The 22,913-nt window shown below is 39.5% G+C and overlaps 1 protein-coding gene and 1 long non-coding RNA gene across 4 annotated transcripts in view; one reads left to right on the forward strand and one right to left on the reverse strand.

Moving 5' to 3' along the window:
- LOC120717779 (myocardin-related transcription factor A-like) overlaps positions 1-2,654 on the forward strand; it is a 32,431-nt gene extending 29,777 nt beyond the window's left edge. For all 3 annotated transcript variants that reach the window (XM_040006006.1, XM_040006007.1, XM_040006008.1), the window contains exon 18: positions 124-2,654. In XM_040006006.1, coding sequence (XP_039861940.1) covers positions 124-671 — 548 coding nt within the window. In that variant the 3' untranslated portion in view covers positions 672-2,654. The remainder of the gene's footprint in view (positions 1-123) is intronic.
- A 2,584-nt stretch (positions 2,655-5,238) lies between these two features.
- LOC120717929 lies at positions 5,239-19,489 on the reverse strand. The gene is made up of 3 exons (XR_005692302.1): positions 19,160-19,489; positions 16,081-16,232; positions 5,239-6,254 (listed from the first exon to the last, which is right to left on the reverse strand). It is a non-coding gene; the product is annotated as an uncharacterized LOC120717929 (long non-coding RNA).
- Between the last annotated feature and the right edge of the window lie 3,424 nt (positions 19,490-22,913).

The following is a 22,913-nucleotide window of genomic DNA, read 5'->3' on the forward strand; positions in this document are numbered from 1 at the left end:
AAATATAAATTACTGCAGATGGAAATAGAGAGAGATGTAAATAATCTTCTTTTGCCCCTAATACTTGGTTTAGAGTTCTTTCTATTTTTGTTGTTTTAATGTTATCTTTGTCTTTCCTTTCAGAAACTTCCTGTAAGCCTCCACCAGACCTCTCTCTGAACCGCCTTAATCAAGACTCTTCTGCTTGTTCACTTCCTCCCTCGCCACTCCAGATGTTGCTGCCCCCGTCTCCCCCCATTCCCCCTTGCTGTGGCACTCCACACCCTGACCCCTCTTTGCAGCCTGAGCTTCAAACTGTGGCCGACACCACAGGACAGAAACAACACCTTAGTCATGCTGAAAGTGGGCGCCTTGAGGACTTCCTCGAAAGCACCACTGGAAGGCCTCTTCTCGGGGTGGAGCCCGGAGGTCTACTTAGCTTGATTGATGACCTTCACAACCAAATGCTGTGCACTTCCAGCATTCTGAACCACCCCCTTTCTCCCATGGATACCTCAGACACGGCGTCATGGGAGCAAGGGTTGGACAGTATGGACTGGTTGAATCTTACCACAGAAAGAGATAGAGAAGAGGAAAGTCCATCACTGGCTCTCCAAACTCCCCCTAGTGTCTTTTCCACAGACTTCCTGGATAGTTCTGACCTGCACATACAATCGGAATTCTCCCTATAGCCTAGAGCTACTGGAAAACTGATATCCTATGTAGATGGGTGCAGTTACTCATTATCCAGTCACTTACACATAAAAACATGCAACTGATTGCTGAGGTTTCAGTATTTGATTAGGGCACTTAGTCTCTATGTTCTCATACATTTGGATATTGGATCTTCAAGAGCTTTGACCTTTATTTATTTGTTTATATTTTGCTGCACTGATTTTGATGCTCTTATTAGGCAGGTCCTATATCTGTTAGTGCATCTTTAGCAAAGGTCTTGTTGACACTTTTGTGCTTTTAACTCCAACATAATACCCAAAAATATAAATTACTCTTATCTTGTCTTACCATAGACACAGTGTTCAAGTAAAGAGGTATGAAAACTTACTTGATATTTGTCTAATGACAATGCAATCTCCTTGCTTGTAATTTAAATAGTAATCAATAACCAAAGTTAAAGGAGAAACTTTTAAGATCGATACCAATATTGGGTGAATTTAAAAATGAGATATTCTGATATATCGGCTGATATTTTTTCTCCTTTCAGGCACACAAAACACAAACAGATTTCCTCGATAGTTGCTATGTGTAGTTATTTATTTACTTGTTTGTACACTGCCCAACTCTGCTTGGACTAGTGGGACACCGATGCAACACTGATGTTGCAAACACATTTACTGCCAAAAGGGAAGTTGCAAGCGCCCTTTGTTGGGCAAACTATGCAAATTCAAACCCACATAACATGGTTGAAGGGTGTTTCTCCCTTCTCTTCTTTACTTTAAAATTTTCAGTCATCAGCCAATAAATGCAGATACCGATAGATCATCAAATATCTAATGCTGGCTAATAATAGTGGGATTTACAATGACTGTAGCTCCATGTTATGGAAATAACTTTGGATATTTTGCAGGCTACAGCCATGAAAGTGTTACTACTGTATTTAGTGCTAGTCAAACTTACACACATTATGTATGTGCTACTGCTCTGGAACTGAACTCTGGATTTTTCAAGGATTCATTCCCATGAAAAATCAAACTGTTGATATTTCACAAGCATTTTCATGCTAATATTTTATAAGTGTTGTGGTACAGGATACATGTATCTCCAGAATTAAGTACAAAAATCATCCAAGCACAACATCAAAACTTAGGTTCACATTTAGCTTATGCAAAATGGAACAATCATGAATTATTACATCAAAATCAACAGTGTTACAATAAAGGGAGTTTAAAGGCTGTATTTGGCTTAAGTCCCACAGTATAGTGGGGAAAACAAAAACAATGACAGTGTTGTATTAAATGTTGGTTTTAAAAACCCAGACTGCACAGCACTGTTTGCGTTTGAATTTATAAAACTATGCAAAAAAAAAAAGAAAATAGAAAATTGATTGTGACAGGAGAGTTATGGAATGAAACTACTGAAAATTGTTGATTGTTTCATTCACAGCCCAGCTTCTCCTAAAGAAATATTATATACATTATATAGAAGATTAACTGTATGCCAAAGACAAATCCCTGGTTTTGTCAGTTTTGAATGTATATGGAACGTGAAAACTGATATGTGAGCTGCTGGTTCTTGAAAATAATGAGGAAATAAACAACATAATAACAATGCCGCAATTTATTTGGCACTTTTTCAAAAGAAAATGTTGAACTGATCAGTGTTTTTGACAATATAAAGTGTGATGCCCAGTGTTTTACTGTTTTGTTTGGGTTTATTTTAGAGTTCCAAAATTATATAAATGTAAATACATGAAACATTATTTTAAAAAAACTCTGAGCATTTTATATTTCTGTTTAATGTGTGAATCTGTTGGTATGATATGCTCACAGTGCTTCCTGTTTATATACTGTTTGGTATTTATGGTATATTAGTGATCCCCAAAAGGATTGGAAATTGCCTGTATTCAGCCGTCTTTATGTTTGCTCTTGTTATAAATGATCAATGCACACGTGATGATGAAAGAGAATAAGATATGATATAAAAGGAGAAACTCTTGATGTCTGATTCAATTTTTTTGAATTCAATTATTCTTAAAGGATTTTTGCAGTTATTTTGTTTTTTACTTGTTTAGTTGTCCTGTACTGTATCAGAGCTTTTAGTGCTGTCATTTCACATTTCAGACACTGAACACTTTCCATTTTAAGGCACATTTGTTTCTAATTTTCTTCTTTTCTTCTTGTGTAATTCAGGTTTCTTGGTGCTGTTTGATCACAAATTAATTTGTCTTGAGAATAACAACAACAACAAAACATTTGAAGGCAATGTAGACAACTATGACGATATCCATGAACACATATGCTGAATTTACCATGCACATGCAATATACATGTCATTACATTTTTCAGTGCGTTACTATTTATATTGTACTAAATGTGTAATGTTCTGGCTCCTATGAAAGAGCTGCTACTGCATTTTGAATTTGTTTTACGCAATACTAATATTTTATAAGTGTTGTGGAAACTGTCATAAGACCATGTTTCCCCTGTGGGAAAAAAATGTTTCAGGGATTCTGTTGTAGGTGGAAGAAATATTTATTGCATTTTAGTGCCAAAGAAAGGACAGTCCCAAAGGCTACTCTTTTCTTTTTTAACTATTCATATGTTGCTCTTTGTTTACTATTCTTTTCAGATGAAGAACTCGCTTCGTTTCAGCTCGTCTAATCTTCAGGTTTCTACTATGGAAGGAGAGTAGAAAGTGGGCAGTGGTCCTAAGGTCACACATACAGTCAGGTGATGGTGTTGCAAAGACCCTTTAGACCAGCGGTCCCCAACCTTTTTTGCACCACGGACCGGTTTATGTCTGACAATATTTTCACGGACCGGCCTTTAAGGTGTCGCAGATAAATACAACTAAATAAAATCAGTACCAGTACAAAAAAGGAAGATTTATTCATAACACATGGAAAAAGACCCGGGGAAACAGAGTTAATGGGAAAAACGATAAAAAGAAATAATGATAAAAACCGATAGAAACCCTGAAAACCATAAATTTCACACACACACTGACACAAATCCCTATCCTAAAGAGGACACCAACAAAAACCCTCTTTGTTTGGTGTTTGAATGCAAAAGCTACAACACAAAGAAAAGTTGAAAACCTGCCCAAAGACATTCAAAACTATCACCACTGCACTCTTTTTGTGTACAGTGCTGTGTGACTGTCTATGTCTTATTAAATAAGCTTACTTATTATCAGTGTTGGGCAAGTTACTTTGCAAAAGTAATTAATTATAGTTACTAGTTACTTCTTCAAAAAAGTAACTGAGTTAGTAACTGAGCTTCAAGATTCTAAAAGTAATTAATTACTTGAAAAGTAACTATTGCGTTACTTTAAAAAAATGTTTAACCCTCTGTCCAGGGTATAATTGGCCATTTTTAACCACTTTTGATGTTTCCTCTACATTTCACCTTTGAAAACTATTTACTTTGCCGTGTTTGGTATCATTCTTTTCAGCACAACCTCACGTGTCTGAATTTACAGTCACGTTTTCATTTTGACACACTGTATTAACACAATTGATCTAAAATCAGACAAAAAACATAAAATCCGAGTAGAAAGTTATATTTTTTTACTGTAGTAACCACAAACATGTTTATTGAATCATATTTCATAATTTTAAATGCAAATATAAATTGTCAATTTTAAAATCCTCTGCACAAGTTTTGCAAACAAAGTTATTTGCAGCCATTTACCTTTTACCCTTTTTTATAACCATTTCAAACTATTTACAGAACCATCAGCTGTCCTGCATTCAATAAGATGCCACACAAATTATTTGTGCCACTCCAAAAAAACAATTTCTGTCCACTATAAAGGAGAACATCACAGCCTGATACCTGCAGGTCTGACAGCAGCAGGTATAACACTCCTCCTTTTTCTACCTGGAGACAGAAGTCGCCTCATTGTTCTGACACACAACACAATACTATCCACAACACTACACACTAACTACACAAGACAACACATTAACTACACACTCCAAACACGCTAAACGTCACAAATCTCTCACATCTCAAAACTCGCTCTCTCTCTTTTTCTGCTCTCTCTCTCTCTCTCTCTCTCGCCGTCACTCCTAAACCTTCCTCCTCTTCCTAAACAACCAAATGTCATTTTTCCATATCATTTTTTGATTGGTTGACATGGTACATTTTTCCACCAAAACGAACGGGCTGTCTTTTGTTTTGTTTTTTTATTTTTTGGTCATAAGCAGAGAGTGCTTGCTGCGCTGTCCTTAGACAGTAAACGTAGCGAAACTATTCAGGAAAAACACGCTTATATATTATTTATCATGATTCTGGTTTTACGTGGTCTATCAACACAATTTATAAACTGGTATATGTCACCTTGTTGCTTTGTCTTGAAGTGGTCATGTGATTGACTTACCACGACTACTTTACTCTTCCTAAGTCAAACAGCAGCACTCATGTGATTGTTTTGCCCCCTTAGCTCCAGGTGTTTTGCCAAAAAGTGATCGTCTACCAGAAAGTGATTGCTGTCCGCGGGAGCGCGCAGCTGCTTAAAGCTGTAGCGTCCAGATTACTTACAGCTACTTCCGTGCAACTGATATAAAATGCGGTAAGCTGAACACAGCTTCAACTGTCTGTTTGTTGAAAAATAGTAACGCGACCTCACCGCATTTTCTTGTTAGTAACGATGGGAATAGTAATTAGATTAGTCGTTAATGACAAAAGTAATGCCGTTAGCAACACCGTTACTCTTAACGCCGTTATTCCCATCAGTGCTTATAATTAACTAGGTACTTACTTAAACATGTCAGTCATGGTACTGATACTGGCCATTGTGGACCTAGCATGAGTCTATTTTTATATAACTTTAACAATGTGGAAATAATTTGTTATATGTGGATCTTGAAATTCATAAAATAATCAAATAATCATATTTGTACCCACTAAAATACATATGCTATAATAATATTAATGTAAAAATAGACATGTTACAGTACATTTAATAAACCTTGAACTGTTCTCTTGCACATACGGATTGACTTCTTTAGATAATCACTACAGCACACCCACGCTCACTCAGCAGCAGAAGCTTTGATTCTATAAGCCAGAATAAAACAGTTTTTCAGTGAATTCATTCTTTGATTAGTTCCGGTTTGCTTGTTTGTTCCTTGATATTCTGATTTAGCAAAGCCGATGATACTGAAGATAATTGCAGGCTTATCTTCACACCCACAAGCTTGCTGTTTATTTTCAAAGATGCATAGAATCTCAGAAATAGAAATTCATAGAGACCTACAGGAGAACGAGGAATGCAATCCAGTGTTCATGCAAAGCAGTACACATATACACTAGTGTGCCTCCTCAATGCATTTCAGTACTTGAACAGGGGGTGAATTATATGTTGTCACATCACTGATAACACAGATCACATATGCAACGTAACACAGATGAATACACACAGACTCTCACCATGAGGGAGACGGAGGTTTATTTGAAAATGATAACATACTCTATAGTCTAATGCAGGGGAGCGGGCACTCCACAGTGGGGGTCCATTGCCTTTCACTCAAACCCATAACATGGTGGCTGGTCTCCACCTTCATCATTCGTCCTTTTTTCCTTCTTTTCATCCTAGAAAAAAAGCAAATATTACAGCTGGGTGTGCTCTTGAGGTAGTTGAGAAAAATGCTGAAAGGTTAAAGCTCTGAAGCAATTATGCAAATTATCACTAGGTAGCTTAAACTATACATGCACTGGCAGTTTTTCACATTTGCTCCTCTTTATAGTATATCATTGTTAACTGTTTTAAAATTCACTTAAGGAAAAGTGGAGATGTGGTTCAAGTTTTGATCTTGACTGACGTCAGTGCAATCAAGCAGCTTGCGTTGTCACACCAGACAACTTCTTAACTTGTGGAGATGTCCTTAAAGCTTCCATCCCGGCAAACTGTCCCATTATCTCGCTTTCCCTGAATGCAGAGCTTCACCTTTGGCATATGAGCCACAGCAGGGGGGTTTGATATTAGACAGCCTGAAGTGATTCTGCAGATGCTTTGATGCACCTCAGCATTACAGTAGGGGGTCTGCTTGTGATGTGGAAGTATGTTAGCATTTCCAAACACAGACAGCAACACATGCATCCACAAATATACACAATACCTACATTTACAACACGTGGACTTCCAAGTACACAATGGTTGTTTTATAACACTCCTAAAGGAGCACAAACTTATATTTTGAGAAGATTCAGAGCAATGTCTGATTACAACATTGTGGTGGTAACAAAGGTCTACACTTTGCTAGGAAACTGATACAGTGATAGTAGAGTCTGTTCCTTATCCTTCTTGAGCAACAGCTCTCCAGGTTTTCTAAAGGGAATTTTTTTGGACATTGGCTTCTTTTTCATCCATTTTTAGTTGTTTAATAGACACAATAGACACATTAGCTAAGAACCTATTTAAAATTGTATTTTTAGGCACAGTATCTACAAGCAGCCTGTCATACAAATGTATCATTTGCTCCTGTTTCATTAGCTGAATGATCCCCTCCGAACTTAACCAGACATTTCACATTTGCATTCTTCACTCCATTAGACCCGTTGCCACTGATTTTCAGCCCAGTTCTTGTGTAATTAGGCACAACAGCCTTTTGTCCCTGTTTCTCTTCATTAACGATGGCTTTTTGACTGCCAACCTTCCACTGGATCCATTTCTCGTGAGGGTTCAGTGAACAGTTGGATCAACTGAGGTACAGATGCATCTTAGGTCTGATTTTTTTCTTGTTCTTGGATGGTTTTCAGGCCTGACACTTCTTCTTTAACCTCTTCCTGTCCAGCTTCATCAATTTCTTCATCAAAAGTTTTGCGAGATCCCGAGTTTGTTTTGCGAGATCTCGCAAAAGTTCATCGTAATTTTTTTTTTCCTCCCATGTCCCTTGCAGGGCTCCGTACAAATTCCTCAAAAACAAACAAAAAAAAACAAAAACATGTGGAGATGAGTATAGGGTTGAAGCCAACACAAAAGTGATGCAATTAGTTGTGTAGATGTCAGCCGCAAACATCGAACATGACAATCACTGGTAGCAAGTGAACATGAAGACCAAAGACGGCATATCAAACACTATTTCATCTGCAGACTGTTAACACCCACTGACTCAAACTGGATCAGACTCAGTCCATCTCCATGCGATGAGTCACTACTATTGGCTTAACAGTTCGTGTGTGTGTCTCCAGTTTAAGACAACAAAAGCACTGATGTGATGACCTCGTGACAAGCTGCTGTTGTTTTAGAGGACATTTGACAGTCCTTTGAAAGGTGAGGTTATTTCAGAGCCAACACCATGACTCCGCTGTGGTGGATGGAAGGAGTGAAATTGATTTAGGTTTAACAGATTGGGGTGAATATATGACAGATGAAAAATAATATGCAAAATGTGGACCAGTCTGGAAACCATCAGTGATGACATGTTTAGTGACATACAAAGAGACACACTTATACTAAAGTGGCAGATTTCAGCTCCAGCTGCATGTGTAGATAAAAATGCTGACACGGGCTGTCAGATACACATGTGAATGGGTAAGACATGTCTGCAAGTACATGGACACACATATAAACATGCCAGCATTCACACACAGAATTAATGCACTTCAGTTCAGTTTTATTTTTGTAGCTCCACCTTACATCAGCAGCCATCTTAAGGGCTTTACGTTGTTAAGACCATGCAACTTCAGAGTTTACTCCCTCTGTCTGATCTGTACCCCTAAAGCTTGGTTAAAGACTGATTGCTGAGTACCACGCCCTGTTTGGAGAGCATGTAATGCAAATACCTCCTCAGACATCTATGTCAAGCAGTTAACAGATCTACATGAGTGGACAGTGTGTAATTGCTTTACAAATGGCCCCAATTAAGCCACTAAATGCATAAAACCATCAGCCTCATTGTGCTCTGCAAGAGTGCTTTTTGTGCAAGTTTACTCTTCAGGAGGTTATCCAGGCTATACAATCATTCCCTAATGGCAAAACAGTGGGACCTGATGGTTTTTGTCCAGAGTTCTATAAGACATTTTGCGACATTCTTGCACCACTAGTGCTTAGGATGCTGCGCAACTCAAAAGAAGAAGGAAAATTGCCTAAAACCTTATGTAAAGCCAATATTACTCTCATTTTGAAAAAGGAAAAAGATATGACTGACCCTACTAATTTTAGGCCGATAGCACTTCAAAATCCTGACCGTAAGATAGTTACAAAAATCCTGGCTACTAGATTGAACAAGCACTTGGCATCCATTATTCATCCTGATCAGACGGGGTTTATCCCTGGTAGACTCTCCTTTTTTAATGTTAGGCGATTACTCAATATCATCTATTCTGACTATAAAAATTCTAAGGGAGCCTCTGTTTTGGCCTTGGATTCACATAAAGCTTTTGACCAGGTCGAGTGGCCTTACATGTTTGAGTCACTGTGCAGATTTGGGTTTGGTGAATCTTTCATTTTTTGGGTGAAACTGATTTACACAGAACCAATGTGCTCTGTTTTGACAAATAGCAACCAATCTGCCCCATTCCTTCTGCAGTGCTCGGTGCAGCAGGGCTGTCCACTATCCCCAGCACTCTTTGCCATTGTTTTGGAGCCTCTTGCTGTGGCTATATGAGTGCATCCAGATATCAAGGGGCTCCAGGTTGGAGGTGTTGAATCACTAATTAGCTTGTATGCTGATGATGTAATACTGTACTTGCAGGACGCTGAACAATCTGTTCCTCTGCTCCTCAGCCTGATTGCAGCTTTTGGTAAATAATCAGGATATACCATTAATTGGCCAAAGAGTGAGTTTATGCCTCTTTCCAACAACAGCTCGCCAGAATTTCTGCAGCAAGTTCCATTCAAAGTAGTTAGGAATCATCTAAACTATCTCGGCTTGACTGAGTATCTGTCAGGTCTAAAGCAAAGCACTGAATACTGGAAAACACTACCTCTGTCAATGATTGGACGCATTAATTCAATTAAGATGATTTCTCTTCCCAAATTTTTATATCTATGTCAAAATCTCCCCACTTATCTTACAGCAGCCTTTTTCAGACATTTGGACTCAGTCATTCAGTCCCTTATTTGGAATGGTAAAAGGGCTAGAATCTCTAAAGTGCATTTGAAGAAAACCAAGAGAGAAGGAGGGCTGGGTCTGCCAGTTTTTAAACATTACTACTGGGCTGCTAATATCAGAGCATTAGTGTTCTGGCAGCAGGACTCCCCGGATAACCAGGCATCGACGCCCCCATTGTGGGTTAGAAGCTGAATCAGTGAACAATTAGTCTCTGTCGGCTATGTTATTTTCCAAGTTTGGAAAATTAGACTCTTATAAATGTCTGGGTTTTGTATTAAAACAAACCATTAGAATCTTGAATCAGATTATAAGACTTTTGGCATTGCCAGACACATCTGTACCTACGCCAATATGTTTTAATCATAATTTTATGCCTCCTTGGCAAGACAAGACTTATCATGACTGGAAAGACAAGGGTTTAGTGTCTATTAAAAATATGTATATTGATAATAAATTCTCGTCATTTGGTCAACTAAAAGGGAAATATAATGTGCCGCATTCACACTTTTATAGATATTTGCAGGTCAGGCATTACATTCAAACTAAGTTTAAAGACTTTGCAACTTTACATTCGGAGCACGGGATCTATGAAATACTCAAGAGCCAACCTGATTCCACACATCTTATCAAAAAGATTTTACAATTATTTGGCGACTCTATTGCAGTGCATACCGTTGAGATTAGGCAGGCTTGGGAGAAAGAATCGGGGATGAGGGTGCCCGAATCTATGTGGAGTAAGTGTCTGTCCAAAATCCATTCCTGCTCTATAACATCAATTAATTCAATTTAAAATCCTCCACCGGCTACACTATTCTAAGGTCAGACTGCACAAGATTTATCCTTCTATCTCTCCAATGTGTGACAGGTGCAGACGGGCAGAAGGTACGTTGTTTCATGCCTTTTGGTCTTGTCCCTCATTAAGAGGCTTTTGGTACAATACTTTTTGACTGGTACTCCAAGGCATATATGAAACCTTTACAGCCTGAACCTGAACTTGTAATTTTTGGATGTTCTCCGACGTCAGAGCTACTCCCAGTTAAACTGCAGGGGCCACTGGAACTAGGATTGTTGCCAAGAGACTAATACTGAGGGAACGGAAGTCCCCCACCCCTCCTTCCTTTCAGTTGTGGGTAACAGACATGATGTCGATAATACAAATGGAAAGGTTCAGTAAATACTCAAAAGACTCTTCTGAATGTCTGGAACCCCTTTTTTGAACACTTTGCAAAAGCCAGATTGGGCTAAACTAGATTTGTAAAATTTCATCAACTTCAGCTTTTTGTCTATATGTATATATATGTATGTGTGTATATATATATATATATATATATATATATATATATATATATATTAGGGGTGCAACGATACACAAAATTCACGGTTCGGTTCGATACTTTGGTGTCACGGTTCGATATTTTTTCGATACAAAAAAATGTTCATGCCTTTTTAATTTGTCATTTATTAAAATTATAAATATATATTTTAACTCAAAAGTACAGTTTTTAAATTTAACCCTAACCCTTGTGCGTGTTTTTTATTTTGACAGCGAATGCGCACCTGCGGACCACTTATGTGCAGCCCTGGTTATTTAGCTCATCATATTGCAGCCACAGAAATTCTTTTGTCCATGAAACCATAAAGCTGCACTTTCTTTTTGCCTTATAGTCTGATTTGTCATAACTTCTCCGTTTTGTGGTAAGCTTTTCTTTGGCTGTCACTTCTTCACCCTGACCTGTCTTATTTGGCTCAGCAGAACTGAAATGCTTTTACACGCTCACTCACATAAGCTCAGCGATTCTCTGCGCGATCAACCTCTCACATGTTTAAGCTTGCTGCGGGAGATTTCACTTGTCATGTTTGCATAGTAAGCTAACGATTAATAAGACGATGTCAGAGGAATTGGTGCACAAATTATCATCACTCACAGATCAGTGCTGTCGCTCTCTATACACAGTTCGCACGATTGCAAAGTGAAAGCAAAAAAACAAGCGCAAATTCAAACGCGACTTCAATATGTCACATATTGACAGTGGCTCACCGATGCCAATGACATAATTACCCAGCTACATTTCTGAAAGAATGCAAAAGCATTGACATATATTTTTCCTACAATAGCCCGACGGGCAGGGAAGAGATAGATTTTGGTAGCCCGACTGAAAAAATCGCTAGCTCCGGGACGTCGGGCTAGCGATATTGCAAGCCCTGTATCTGATTGAGGAATCACTCATCTTTGGAAAAGAGAGTTTATTACAGAGAAATGGCTCTTTCCAAAATAAAAGCTATACTATCCGCTTCTTCTGGGCTATATTCTCAGCAGCATAAGGAGAATCATGTGCTAACAGCTGTCTAAATGACTCGGCTAAAGTTAGTAGCATGCTTGTTATTTTTGTCTTTGCACTAGGATGATGTCGGCGTAAATGTGCAGTCATATTCGTTGTGTTCCCACTAGTGCTTTCAGGTTAATCTCGTTGAAATGACCTTAACGCCACAACACGGCAAATCTCCGTTAACGAGCTACCGCCGATCGCTCCGTGCATGGGGCTAGACGGCAAACACGTTAACGAGCTAACTGCGCTAACACACTAGTTCACACCAATGTAATTGAGCATTGCATGGCACATCCAACATACTGTTTTACTTTAGTCCATGACGCGCTTACCTTCAGGGTCATACGTCACATGAAAACCAAAATAATTCCAAACGCCAGATCTGAATGTAGCAAGTAGAGCTTAACTTCTGTCTTGCTAGCTTGCCCTGCGCTGTTCCTTCTGACTATGCTGTCTGTGTTGAGCGCTCAGTGGATCTGCGCTCGACAGTGCAGCCTAGGCGGAGTAGTCGAACACAGATTCACTGAGCGCTCAACACAGACAGCATCGTCAGAAGGAAAATTGATAAAATAAATTACAAATGTTGTATTGTTCGATACATATGCGTACCGAACCGAAAGCACTGTATCGAACGGTTCAATATCGATACGAATATCGTTGCACCCCTAATATATATGTATATTAGGGGTGCAACGATACACAAAATTCACGGTTCGGTTCGGTTCGATACTTTGGTGTCACGGTTCGATATTTTTTCGATACAAAAAAAATGTTCATGCCTTTTTAATTTGTCATTTATTAAAATTATAAATATATATTTTAAATCAAAAGTACAGTTTTTAAATTTAACCCTAACCCTTGTGCGTGTTTTTTATTTTGACAGCGAATGCGCACCTGCGGACCACTTATGTGCAGCCCTGGTTATTTAGCTCGTCATATTGCAGCCACAGAAATTCTTTTGTCCATGAAACCATAAAGCTGCACTTTCTTTTTGCCTTATAGTCTGATTTGTCATAACTTCTCCGTTTTGTGGTAAGCTTTTCTTTGGCTGTCACTTCTTCACCCTGACCTGTCTTATTTGGCTCAGCAGAACTAAAATATATATCCTGCTGCTTTTACACACGCACTCACATAAGCTCAGCGATTCTCTGCGCGATCAACCTCTCACATGTTTAAGCTTGCTGCGGGAGATTTCACTTGTCATGTTTGCATAGTAAGCTAACGATTAATAAGACGATGTCAGAGGAATTGGTGCACAAATTATCATCACTCACAGATCAGTGCTGTCGCTCTCTATACACAGTTCGCACGATTGCAAAGTGAAAGCAAAAAAACAAGCGCAAATTCAAACGCGATTTCAATATGTCACATATTGACAGTGGCTCACCGATGCCAATGACATAATTACCCAGCTACATTTCTGAAAGAATGCAAAAGCATTGACATATATTTTTCCTCCCTACAATAGCCCGACGGGCAGGGAAGAGATAGATTTTGGTAGCCCGACTGAAAAAATCGCTAGCTCCAGGACGTCGGGCTAGCGATATTGCGAGCCCTGTATCTGATTGAGGAATCACTCATCTTTGGAAAAGAGAGTTTATTACAGAGAAATGTCTCTTTCCAAAATAAAAGCTATACTATCCGCTTCTTCTGGGCTATATTCTCAGCAGCATAAGGAGAATCATGTGCTAACAGCTGTCTAAATGACTCGGCTAAAGTTAGTAGCATGCTTGTTGTTTTTGTCTTTGCACTAGGATGATGTCGGCATAAATGTGCAGTCATATTCGTTGTGTTCCCACTAGTGCTTTCAGGTTAATCTCGTTGAAATGACCTTAACGCCACAACACGGCAAATCTCCGTTAACGAGCTACCGCCGATCGCCCCGTGCATGGGGCTAGACGGCCAACACGTTAACGAGCTAACTGCGCTAACACACTAGTTCCCACCCATGTAATTGAGCATTGCATGGCACATCCAACAATACTGTTTTACTTTAGTCCATGACTCGCTTACCTTCAGGGTCATACGTCACATGAAAACCAAAATAATTCCAAACGCCAGATCTGAATGAGGGTGGGGGAGGTCCATGTTACAAGGAGAGCTTAACTTCTGTCTTGCTAGCTTGCCCTGCGCTCTTCCTTCTGACTATGCTGTCTGTGTTGAGCGCTCAGTGGATCTGCGCTCGACAGTGCAGCCTAGGCGGAGTAGTCGAACGCCGATTCACTGAGCGCTCAACACAGACAGCATCGTCAGAAGGAAAGTTGATAAAATAAATTACAAATGTTGTATTGTTCGATACATATGCGTACCGAACCGAAAGCACTGTATCGAACGGTTCAATATCGATACGAATATCGTTGCACCCCTTATATATATATATATATATATATATATATATATATATATACACACACACATATATATTTTTGTGAGTATGTCTGACATGAAAAAGAGAGCGTGTGAGTCCAAAAGAGAAGAGTTAAGATGCTGAAACAATCTGAAGTGTACTTGGTGCAGTGTGAGTGCAGGCCAGTGGGGAAGTGGAACAATTGTGCTTGGGCGCAAGAACAAGGCAGCCACAGCATTTCAGTCAGTTTGCAATTTTGTGTGGTTGACATGATGTGTTTGTGCCGCATTAGGTTGTTTCTTAGGTGTCTACCACCTGTGATGCTATGCATTATTGCCAAACATCTCCACTTTGGTCTCGTCTGTCCAAAGGACATTGCTGCAGAAGTTTTATGCTTTGTTCAGATGCAACTTTGCAAACCTAAGCCATGCTGCTATATTCTTCATACAGGGAAGTGGCTTTTCTCTCAGGAACTTCTCCAAATGAGCTGAACTGTTCAGTCTTTTTCTAATTGTGCTGTTGTTAGCTTTAAAATTTACCATCCTAACTGAGGCCTGTAGAGCCTGACATGTAGCTCCTGAGTTTTTTGCAGTTTCTCTGAACATTGCACAGTCTGAGCTTGGGGTGAATTGACACACCTGAATGCTCCAGGCTTGCTAACTGCCAAAACCTGCACTTTTATAGAGACACTCACACTCACTGATGACCAATTAATCAACTGCACTCCATAAGAAGCCCCTTGCTGCTATTTACCCCTTAATTCCTGTGGAAGCAGCATGTATCTAATTTTTTTAGTGGAGTGCAGAGAATCCTGAGAAATCACTCTTTATCACATGACTGTACAAGCACACACATACTCTTGTATTTATTGCACTATTGTTTGAACTAAGGTGAAGGTTTAGAAAATGAGGTCTGGCAGTCGTGAGTTGTGTGGCCGCCATCAGATGAAAGTCACATTCAAGGGCAAACGCAGAAATGACTGATTCGATCTATTAGTGCTTAGCTTCTGCCCAGTGACTCGTGTTGCATCTCACCTTAAAAGACCTGCAATGATACAACTATAAGAAATGAGAAGCTGAAATTAAATTCTGTTTATAACGAGTGGCCCTCATATTTAGGCTTCATTTAATACATTTGCTGATTAACTAAAACAGCACATCTCAGTATTGACACAAACTTGTGTGACAAAAGGATCATCGAAATCTACAAATGCGTTACGCAGCAAACTCCATTTAGTTTTTAATAACTTCACTGGTTCCTTTTTATAACATCAATCAATAATTTTACATAGTGAAGGTGTTCTCTCATGACGCTGAACTCAACTGGAGAATTTCACACCAACCTTCATCCCTGTCAGCCCTGTCAACACTTCATCATCATTTACATTTTAAAGTTTTTATGGCTCACAACTTTACTGATTAATTCTCTTCTCAAACTTTGCTCTAAAATAACATCATATGCACCTGTGTCGCACCAAACAACAGGCAGACACATTTAGAGACCAGCTGGTGAACACAGCGGAACATTTAGCAGCTAAAGAGCCAGATACAGATGCCTCAGGAGACCACAGCAGCTAAGTGAGTGTTTAGTTCGGTGGACAGACGCATCGCTGCTGATGTCACTCACTTACCCAGCAAAAAGTTGAGAAAATATAACAAAAACAAAACTTTCCACCTTTTTTTACTTACCAACCAACTTTAGATGTCTTTTTAAAGGTCTGTGGACGTTTGGTGGTTAGAGGGGCTGCGTCTGCTGCATCTGTAAACTCTTGACTAACACATTCACCACATCAGCTTTGCAAGGTGACAGCACGCAAATGCTGAATGTACTGTTTACTTCCCTGCAAGAGTAAGGGAAAAATCTATTTGCCAAAAGTTTTAACATGAAGTACAATATTTATGTATTTTTTATAGGTTTTCTCCTTTTGGTGGGACTTATTCTAAGAAATCAGGTGAAGTTTAGTTTACAGAACTGCCTGCAAGCTCCCTATTAAAGGCTATGACATCACTTTAATAGACTCTCATGTACTAAAGTGCTTTTTTTTTTAACACTGTGTATCTCAGTTGCCATCTTTGCCCCTTTGCCAAACTGTGAAAATGAGTGCTGCTGTTGGAAATAGTTGCAATCCCTATTTATAGCTATAGAGACAACGCCAAAACAGACAAAGGGAACAAAGAAAGTGCAGTTTTGAAAGGTGAGAGAAAGAGCGATATGTTGTGAGAGACTCCAGGAAGAGGTGAAGGGGGAGATGAGAAAAGGGTGCGTGTAAGGACTCAGACATGCATGTGTTGGAGTGTGTGCACTAGAACATTTCGGTCCCACTTGGACCAGAGGTGAGTGTTTGGCAGTGAAAAATAAAAAGATATGAGCTAGTGAGAGAGACCGAGGGAGAAGACAGAGCTCAGGAGCAGGAGGGAGGAGAACAGAAATAGCTCCGGCCCATTATCATCACCTCTACCTGTCTGGCTGTCACACCTTTAATTACTGCTGCCACATTGCTGCAAATAGCACTGAGTGAGGGAAGTGTGTGTATGTGAATGCGTGCGTGTGTTTCTCCTTGCGTAGGTATATTTGCGTACATAGTATCTATATGTAAAATATGGTTTCCGCCCTATTTTTGTGCTTTTACACGACATGTCAAGTCTCTATGTCTCAGTGCCTGCTTTGTTACTGCGTGTGCCTCTGTGTGTGTCTGCGCACACGAATGTTTGTGTGTACGCATACGGCGATTATACCTCTCCAGTTAACCACCTGACGAGACGCTGCCTGGTGACAGAAGCTTAATCTAATCTTTAATATGACAGCAGCATTTCTGCGAAACTACCGTCGTCACTAAACTGTTGATCTTCAGTGTGTGCATGTCTGTTTAAACAGACTACAGTCACACACACACACACACAAACATGCTCTTGAAAGCAGATATTTTTCAGAGAGATACAGTAAGTGTGACTTCATGTGTCGTCTTAAGCACACTGTAAGCAGCCGATGTAGGTCAGGCGTATTGCAAACTGTGTCTGTGACTGTTCTCTGACTTGTGCTTGAAACCAAATTCTACCAGAGGGATTATACAGAGACAGGCCACCCACCAACCCACAAACACACACACACACAAAGCATGTGCATCATCATATGAACACATAAAGGGGCCTTTTAAATCTAGGTCAGCCAACTGGTGGAGACAGTACTGACCTTTACCACAAACAACACACACTACCTGGAAAAAACTACAGGTGAAGTAACAACACAGCAAACAATAAAGGAAAATGAACCACCAAGTCTCACAATTATTTGAGACTTTCACTGTACTGTTAATTTGTCTACCTAATAATATCTAAATCCTCACATGTTGCCAAAAACCGTCTGACCCATCAGGGCATGAACCTTTGGCGGTGTCCTGTGGGTTCTGGCACAGGGACATGAATCAGGCTTGTTTAGGCTCCTCCCATGGAGGCTCAATACGCTCTCTTGTGTGTATGTGTGTTTCTTTCTTTTTTAATATAATATTATATTGTGGAGGAATGATGGAGTACATTGTCTAGTTTTAAAGCTGTTGCTTACCTCCACCTTTAACCCTGTGTTTCACATTCACTTATCTGTAGGAGAACCCTTTTATGTCTCTGTGTCCTTGCCATCAATCTCAAGGTCTGTTTCTGTGTGTAAACTGCAGAGGCAGCATCATATGGCCACTGACAGCTTCCATACTTTCCCCCTCTGCTCAATAAAACTGCTGAACCCTTGCCAGAGCCTGAGAGCAGAGAGAGAGAGAGCCTGGTAGCTCTGCATCCAGGGCTCCCATCTGTTTACAGCAGTGTGCAGTTTTTCTTGTCAGTGTCTCTGTCAGGTTTATATGTTTGCTCTCAAAAGCCTTCATGTCCTTCCTTGCTCTGGTTGTGGAGTGGGCGCCTTCAGACATAAGGTGTGCTGTGTACTGTATATGACTGGTGTTTGTATGTAGCTACTGTATGTAAGTATACATCTAGTCTATAGCATGTACGTTTGTGTTTATAGTACACTTTAATGGAAGATAAATTTAAGCATTTGTTTTAATGTAATCATCTGATATGATAATGTGCAGTATGTAGCCTGTGCTCTCTGTCCTATGAGGTCACTGCGTGAGCAGCTAACAGATGGCAGCTGAACTTTTTGCTGTCTACTCACAAACTTAACTCATCTCACTCATCATTTTCACTCATGTTGATTTGACAATGTCTGTATTTGGCATCAATCCTCAAAAGCCCAAAATCTTGACTCAGATTTGTTCTACAGAGTTTATATTACTTTCATTATTTTTGCCATGCCTATAACGAGTCACTTCCTTCACACATGTTACAGCCTGCAGTTGTTGAATCCCCATCACTTTTTGTATTCATTACTCACGCAGTTGAGTAATGAATTAGATTTGACACATAAACATACATTAAACGCCTTACTATTACAAACTGATGGGATTTTATACAGTTTAAAAAGCAATTATTAAAAAACCCAGTCCATGCTGCCAAAACTACCCCTGCAAAGCTCGATGATAATAACTCATTGTGATGGCTGCACTTACAGCCACACAGTGGTAATATCACCATATTAGTGTAGAGGCTTTTACATAACATTGCATTCACATTTGTCTTTAAGCATAGGAATTAATTTACAGGACAAATAACTGGTTTGGTTCAGAATTAATTCACATATCCACGTAACACTGCATTCTAAAATAGGTGCGCACATTTTAGTTTACACTGTTATGTATGATTCATCTTTTGTTTTCTGAGTTACCTTAGTTGCAGCTGCTCCAGTCCCTTGATTGAGGAGTCAAGAGGTGGAAAAGGGGCGGAGCGAGCTTTAAAGAAAGACTGCAAATTGGTTCATTCCATAACTCGGGACCATGGGGGGGAATTGGAGTTCATTATGTTAGTTTCAGTTAGGTTTTGTGTGTTTTACCCCTTTGTATTTTTGTGGGCTGATCAGCCACTATTTAAGTTTCCCCTTTGTCTTGTTAAGTTAGGTCAGTTTGTTTTAGTTATCAGTAGTTTTGTCAACTTTGAGTAGCGTGCTGTTATTTTGACCTCTTTTATGGGCCCAAGATTTTGATTCTTTTTGCATGATTTAACCAATTGTGTTTTTGGGTTAAATAAAAAATCTTTTTTTTGGGGGACTTTAACCTGTGCCTAAGTTTCCTTCGCTGCTCGGTCCATCACACTCATACATGATAAAGTGGCCGACCGTTTGAAGATCTTACCATCCAGCTAATATTGAGTATTTGAGCAAGTAGGTCCTTGGTCAGGGAGACTGCAAAGTCCTTTGCAGTGACGGAAGAAACTGTCAAAAGATGACTATTTGAGCTTCTCACTGTCAGCCAGGTCTTTATGTTAGTGTATCTTGGCCCGATTGTTTTTGGCTAAAGTCCATTGAAGTTTACCATATTATATTCAAAGAGCACTCAAGACACTATGGAAAGCATTCTCTAATGTGAAGAGTCAAAAACTGAAATATCTGAGCAGAAGTCATACCCATCAAACACAGAACAATGCTCATTATGTGGCTACAACCACAGATACAGCGAAGCATGGTAGTGATTGCCTCTTGTTATGAGTGTGCTTCTCAACGGCAGTGACCAGAGCAGCTAATTTCAAATAAAAACAATGATTTACAAATGTGTTTGTAACAAAGACAATGATAAAAAAATATATATATATAGCAATTTCTACAAATGTACAAATAATGCAAAATCCAACTTGTGTGCTTTTCAGTTGTCTTTGTTGTATCAATACTCGTAAAATATGTTACATCATGTTTTTGATTCGCGGCCCGTCAAACATGCATTTATCACCAGTGCTGAGACAAACAGAGGGCCGAACGATCTCACCCTTTTATCTTTTTCAGAAGCAGTCTTTTCCTTCCACCCTATCTATCATGTGAGTTGCAAGATGCATGACTGTGGTGCAGGTGTTGCCTGACCTACTTTAAGTGGAGCACATGCACCCCCGCAATTAGAAAAAAAAGATGAGAACAGCAGAAGAAAACAGGGGAAATACTACCATCTTACTACAATGGGCAGTGCTGTGGATACTTACTCTCTCGTGTGTTACCTAAACACCAGTCTGCAACTTTCTAATCACATACTGTTTTTCCAAAGATCCCTTCCACTGTTGTAAGTATATATTTAATTACTAAGAATCAGCTAATTACAAGCTGAGACTTTGCTGACCAAGCCAAATGTGTTTTTCCTGTTTTGTTTTTTTATCCTTAATTGCTTTAAGACAATGATAAAATTCTGCAGAGAAGAAGCCATTCAGGTCGAAGCGATACACAAGCTTGTTGGCAGGATAAACGTGTTCTTGATTTCAGTCTATTATCTCCCTGTCCAGATTTCCACAGTGTGCACCATCTTAAATGAACACAGAAGCAAAACCACAGAATGATGGGAGTCTCTACTTTACCCCCGGCCCGGTCACGCTCTCTGAAAACCTTCTGGCATGATCAATGAGTCAGTTGCGCTCCCTTGTACTCTCAGTCAAGGATATTAGAAGGCGTTTGTGATATTCCCAAAGAGTAAAGATCAAGGCAGAGAGCTTATCCTCCTCCTGTTCTGCAAATTCACATTTCCCCTGACAACAGCTTAAAGGTGGAGTTTGAATCTTATTATTTTTCTTCTGATCTCATCTTTCTCCTCATGTCCAAAGTTTTATGTCATAACCACAGAGCCACAGAGTTTCTGGTTCTGGTTTTCTGTTGAGCTATTATAGTTTCTTGCATTTTCAGCTGCTTCTTTTATGCAAAAATATCAACTGTGCAAGTATTATATTGTTTAAATACTATGCATGGCTTCACAGGTATTGGATTAACATTACAGTAGCATAAAAATGATTTGGGGAATTAGATATGCTGGTAATTTAGGGCAGCTGTGACATAAACCCTGGCCTTGCTGGTGGTCTAATAAATTTGTTAAGCACTGCACATACAGATGTCTGTGTGTATTTGTCTGTGATTGATCATTTATCAGACCTCCTCACTGGGGAAGGAAAAGGTTAAATTGCAAGGAAGTGAGGTGAACATGTGAATGACTGCAAATAGAAATGTGCTGATGTCGGCACTCCCACAAATATCCTCATTTCATGTCTTCCTCCATCTGAGGTCAAACTTACACTATGCATCAGACCCTCAGGCTCTTTGCTCATTCTCATAATCTCTCCTCTTTACTCGTATTCCTCACTCGTTCCTCAAATTTCAAACATCTCCTCAGTTTCCTCCGCCTCTTTCCTCTGTCTGATACTGAGTCCAGACTTAAACCTGTTTCCACACAGGTGCCAAAGAGGATTCTCTAACAGGAGGAGGTGCTGCTAAAAGATTAGATGCTGTGACTAACAAAATAGCAATCCCACAGAGCACGCCTCACTACACAACTTGCTCTAAGCTACAATTAACCTACCCAGTACCTATAACACTGTACAGTGAAATGGATAATTACAGAATTACTGGTACATAGTTATTTATACACAGATATATACTTTGTACCAAACTCTAACCAGGAGGGATTTACTTAACCTACCTAAAAATAGCCAGAGATGCACCACTGTCCATTTTGCACCATAAAGCTGCGCTGATGTTCCAATATTTTATGCAATACTGGGTGAGACATTTCTGACCTCGCTCTTAAAACTGGTCTGCATGAATTAGCATTGCTCTGATAATGTCGTTAGACCCATAATGGCCTGAAAAAACAAACAAACAGAAAAGGATCGATATCAGAGCAGGAGAGGCAGAGCTTTTGTCTTTTCTTTTTATTCTCAACTCGTGGTCGTCATTTCCCGCAGAACAGACAGTCCAGCCCAGTGTATGGATGTGTTAGTTTAGTGCTTATGTCACTTACTTCAACTGGAGCTAAAGAAGCTCTGGAACCCTTGAAACTCACTGCGTCCACCTAGAGTAGAAGATAAAACCACAGCGCTGTGATTTTTCCCTTTCTTTCATCCTGACGTGTTCATTCTTGCTGCACTTTGCTAAAACGGGACTTACATAAATTTAGTGCAAATCAAATTTCACTCTTATCTGAACACAACATGAACTCAATCTATACTTAACTTTGCCCATTTTTACCAAACGATCCAGACACCTCTCCATAATTATTTTAACACTTTATCCATGTCCTCCAATTATAACTTTCTTCTTTTATAATTTAAAAACCTTATCTTTGCAAATACCATCCTGGATATTGTTCTTCCTCCCGTCCCAGTCTCTACCGTCTCATGTGGCTTCTTTCACCCTCTCTACACAGCATCATTTTGTATTTTACTTATTCACAGATAACACCTGCCAGTTCTAACACTGTAAACAAAAATACAATGAGGGGATTTTATGTATCTGTGAAATACAACAAATAAGGAAATGGGTATAAGCTGCTGTGATGAGAAAATGACATCTTGAGGATCCATCTTTCTAATTTGAGGTGAAATATGTGTGTGCGCACACATACAGACACATAGGAAAGCTTTGCATTTTATAAACCACTCATGGCTTTGCATAAAATGAC

This window comes from Simochromis diagramma, unplaced genomic scaffold (genome assembly GCF_900408965.1).
Source record: "Simochromis diagramma unplaced genomic scaffold, fSimDia1.1 OVJJ01000510.1, whole genome shotgun sequence".
Lineage (NCBI taxonomy): Eukaryota > Metazoa > Chordata > Actinopteri > Cichliformes > Cichlidae > Simochromis > Simochromis diagramma.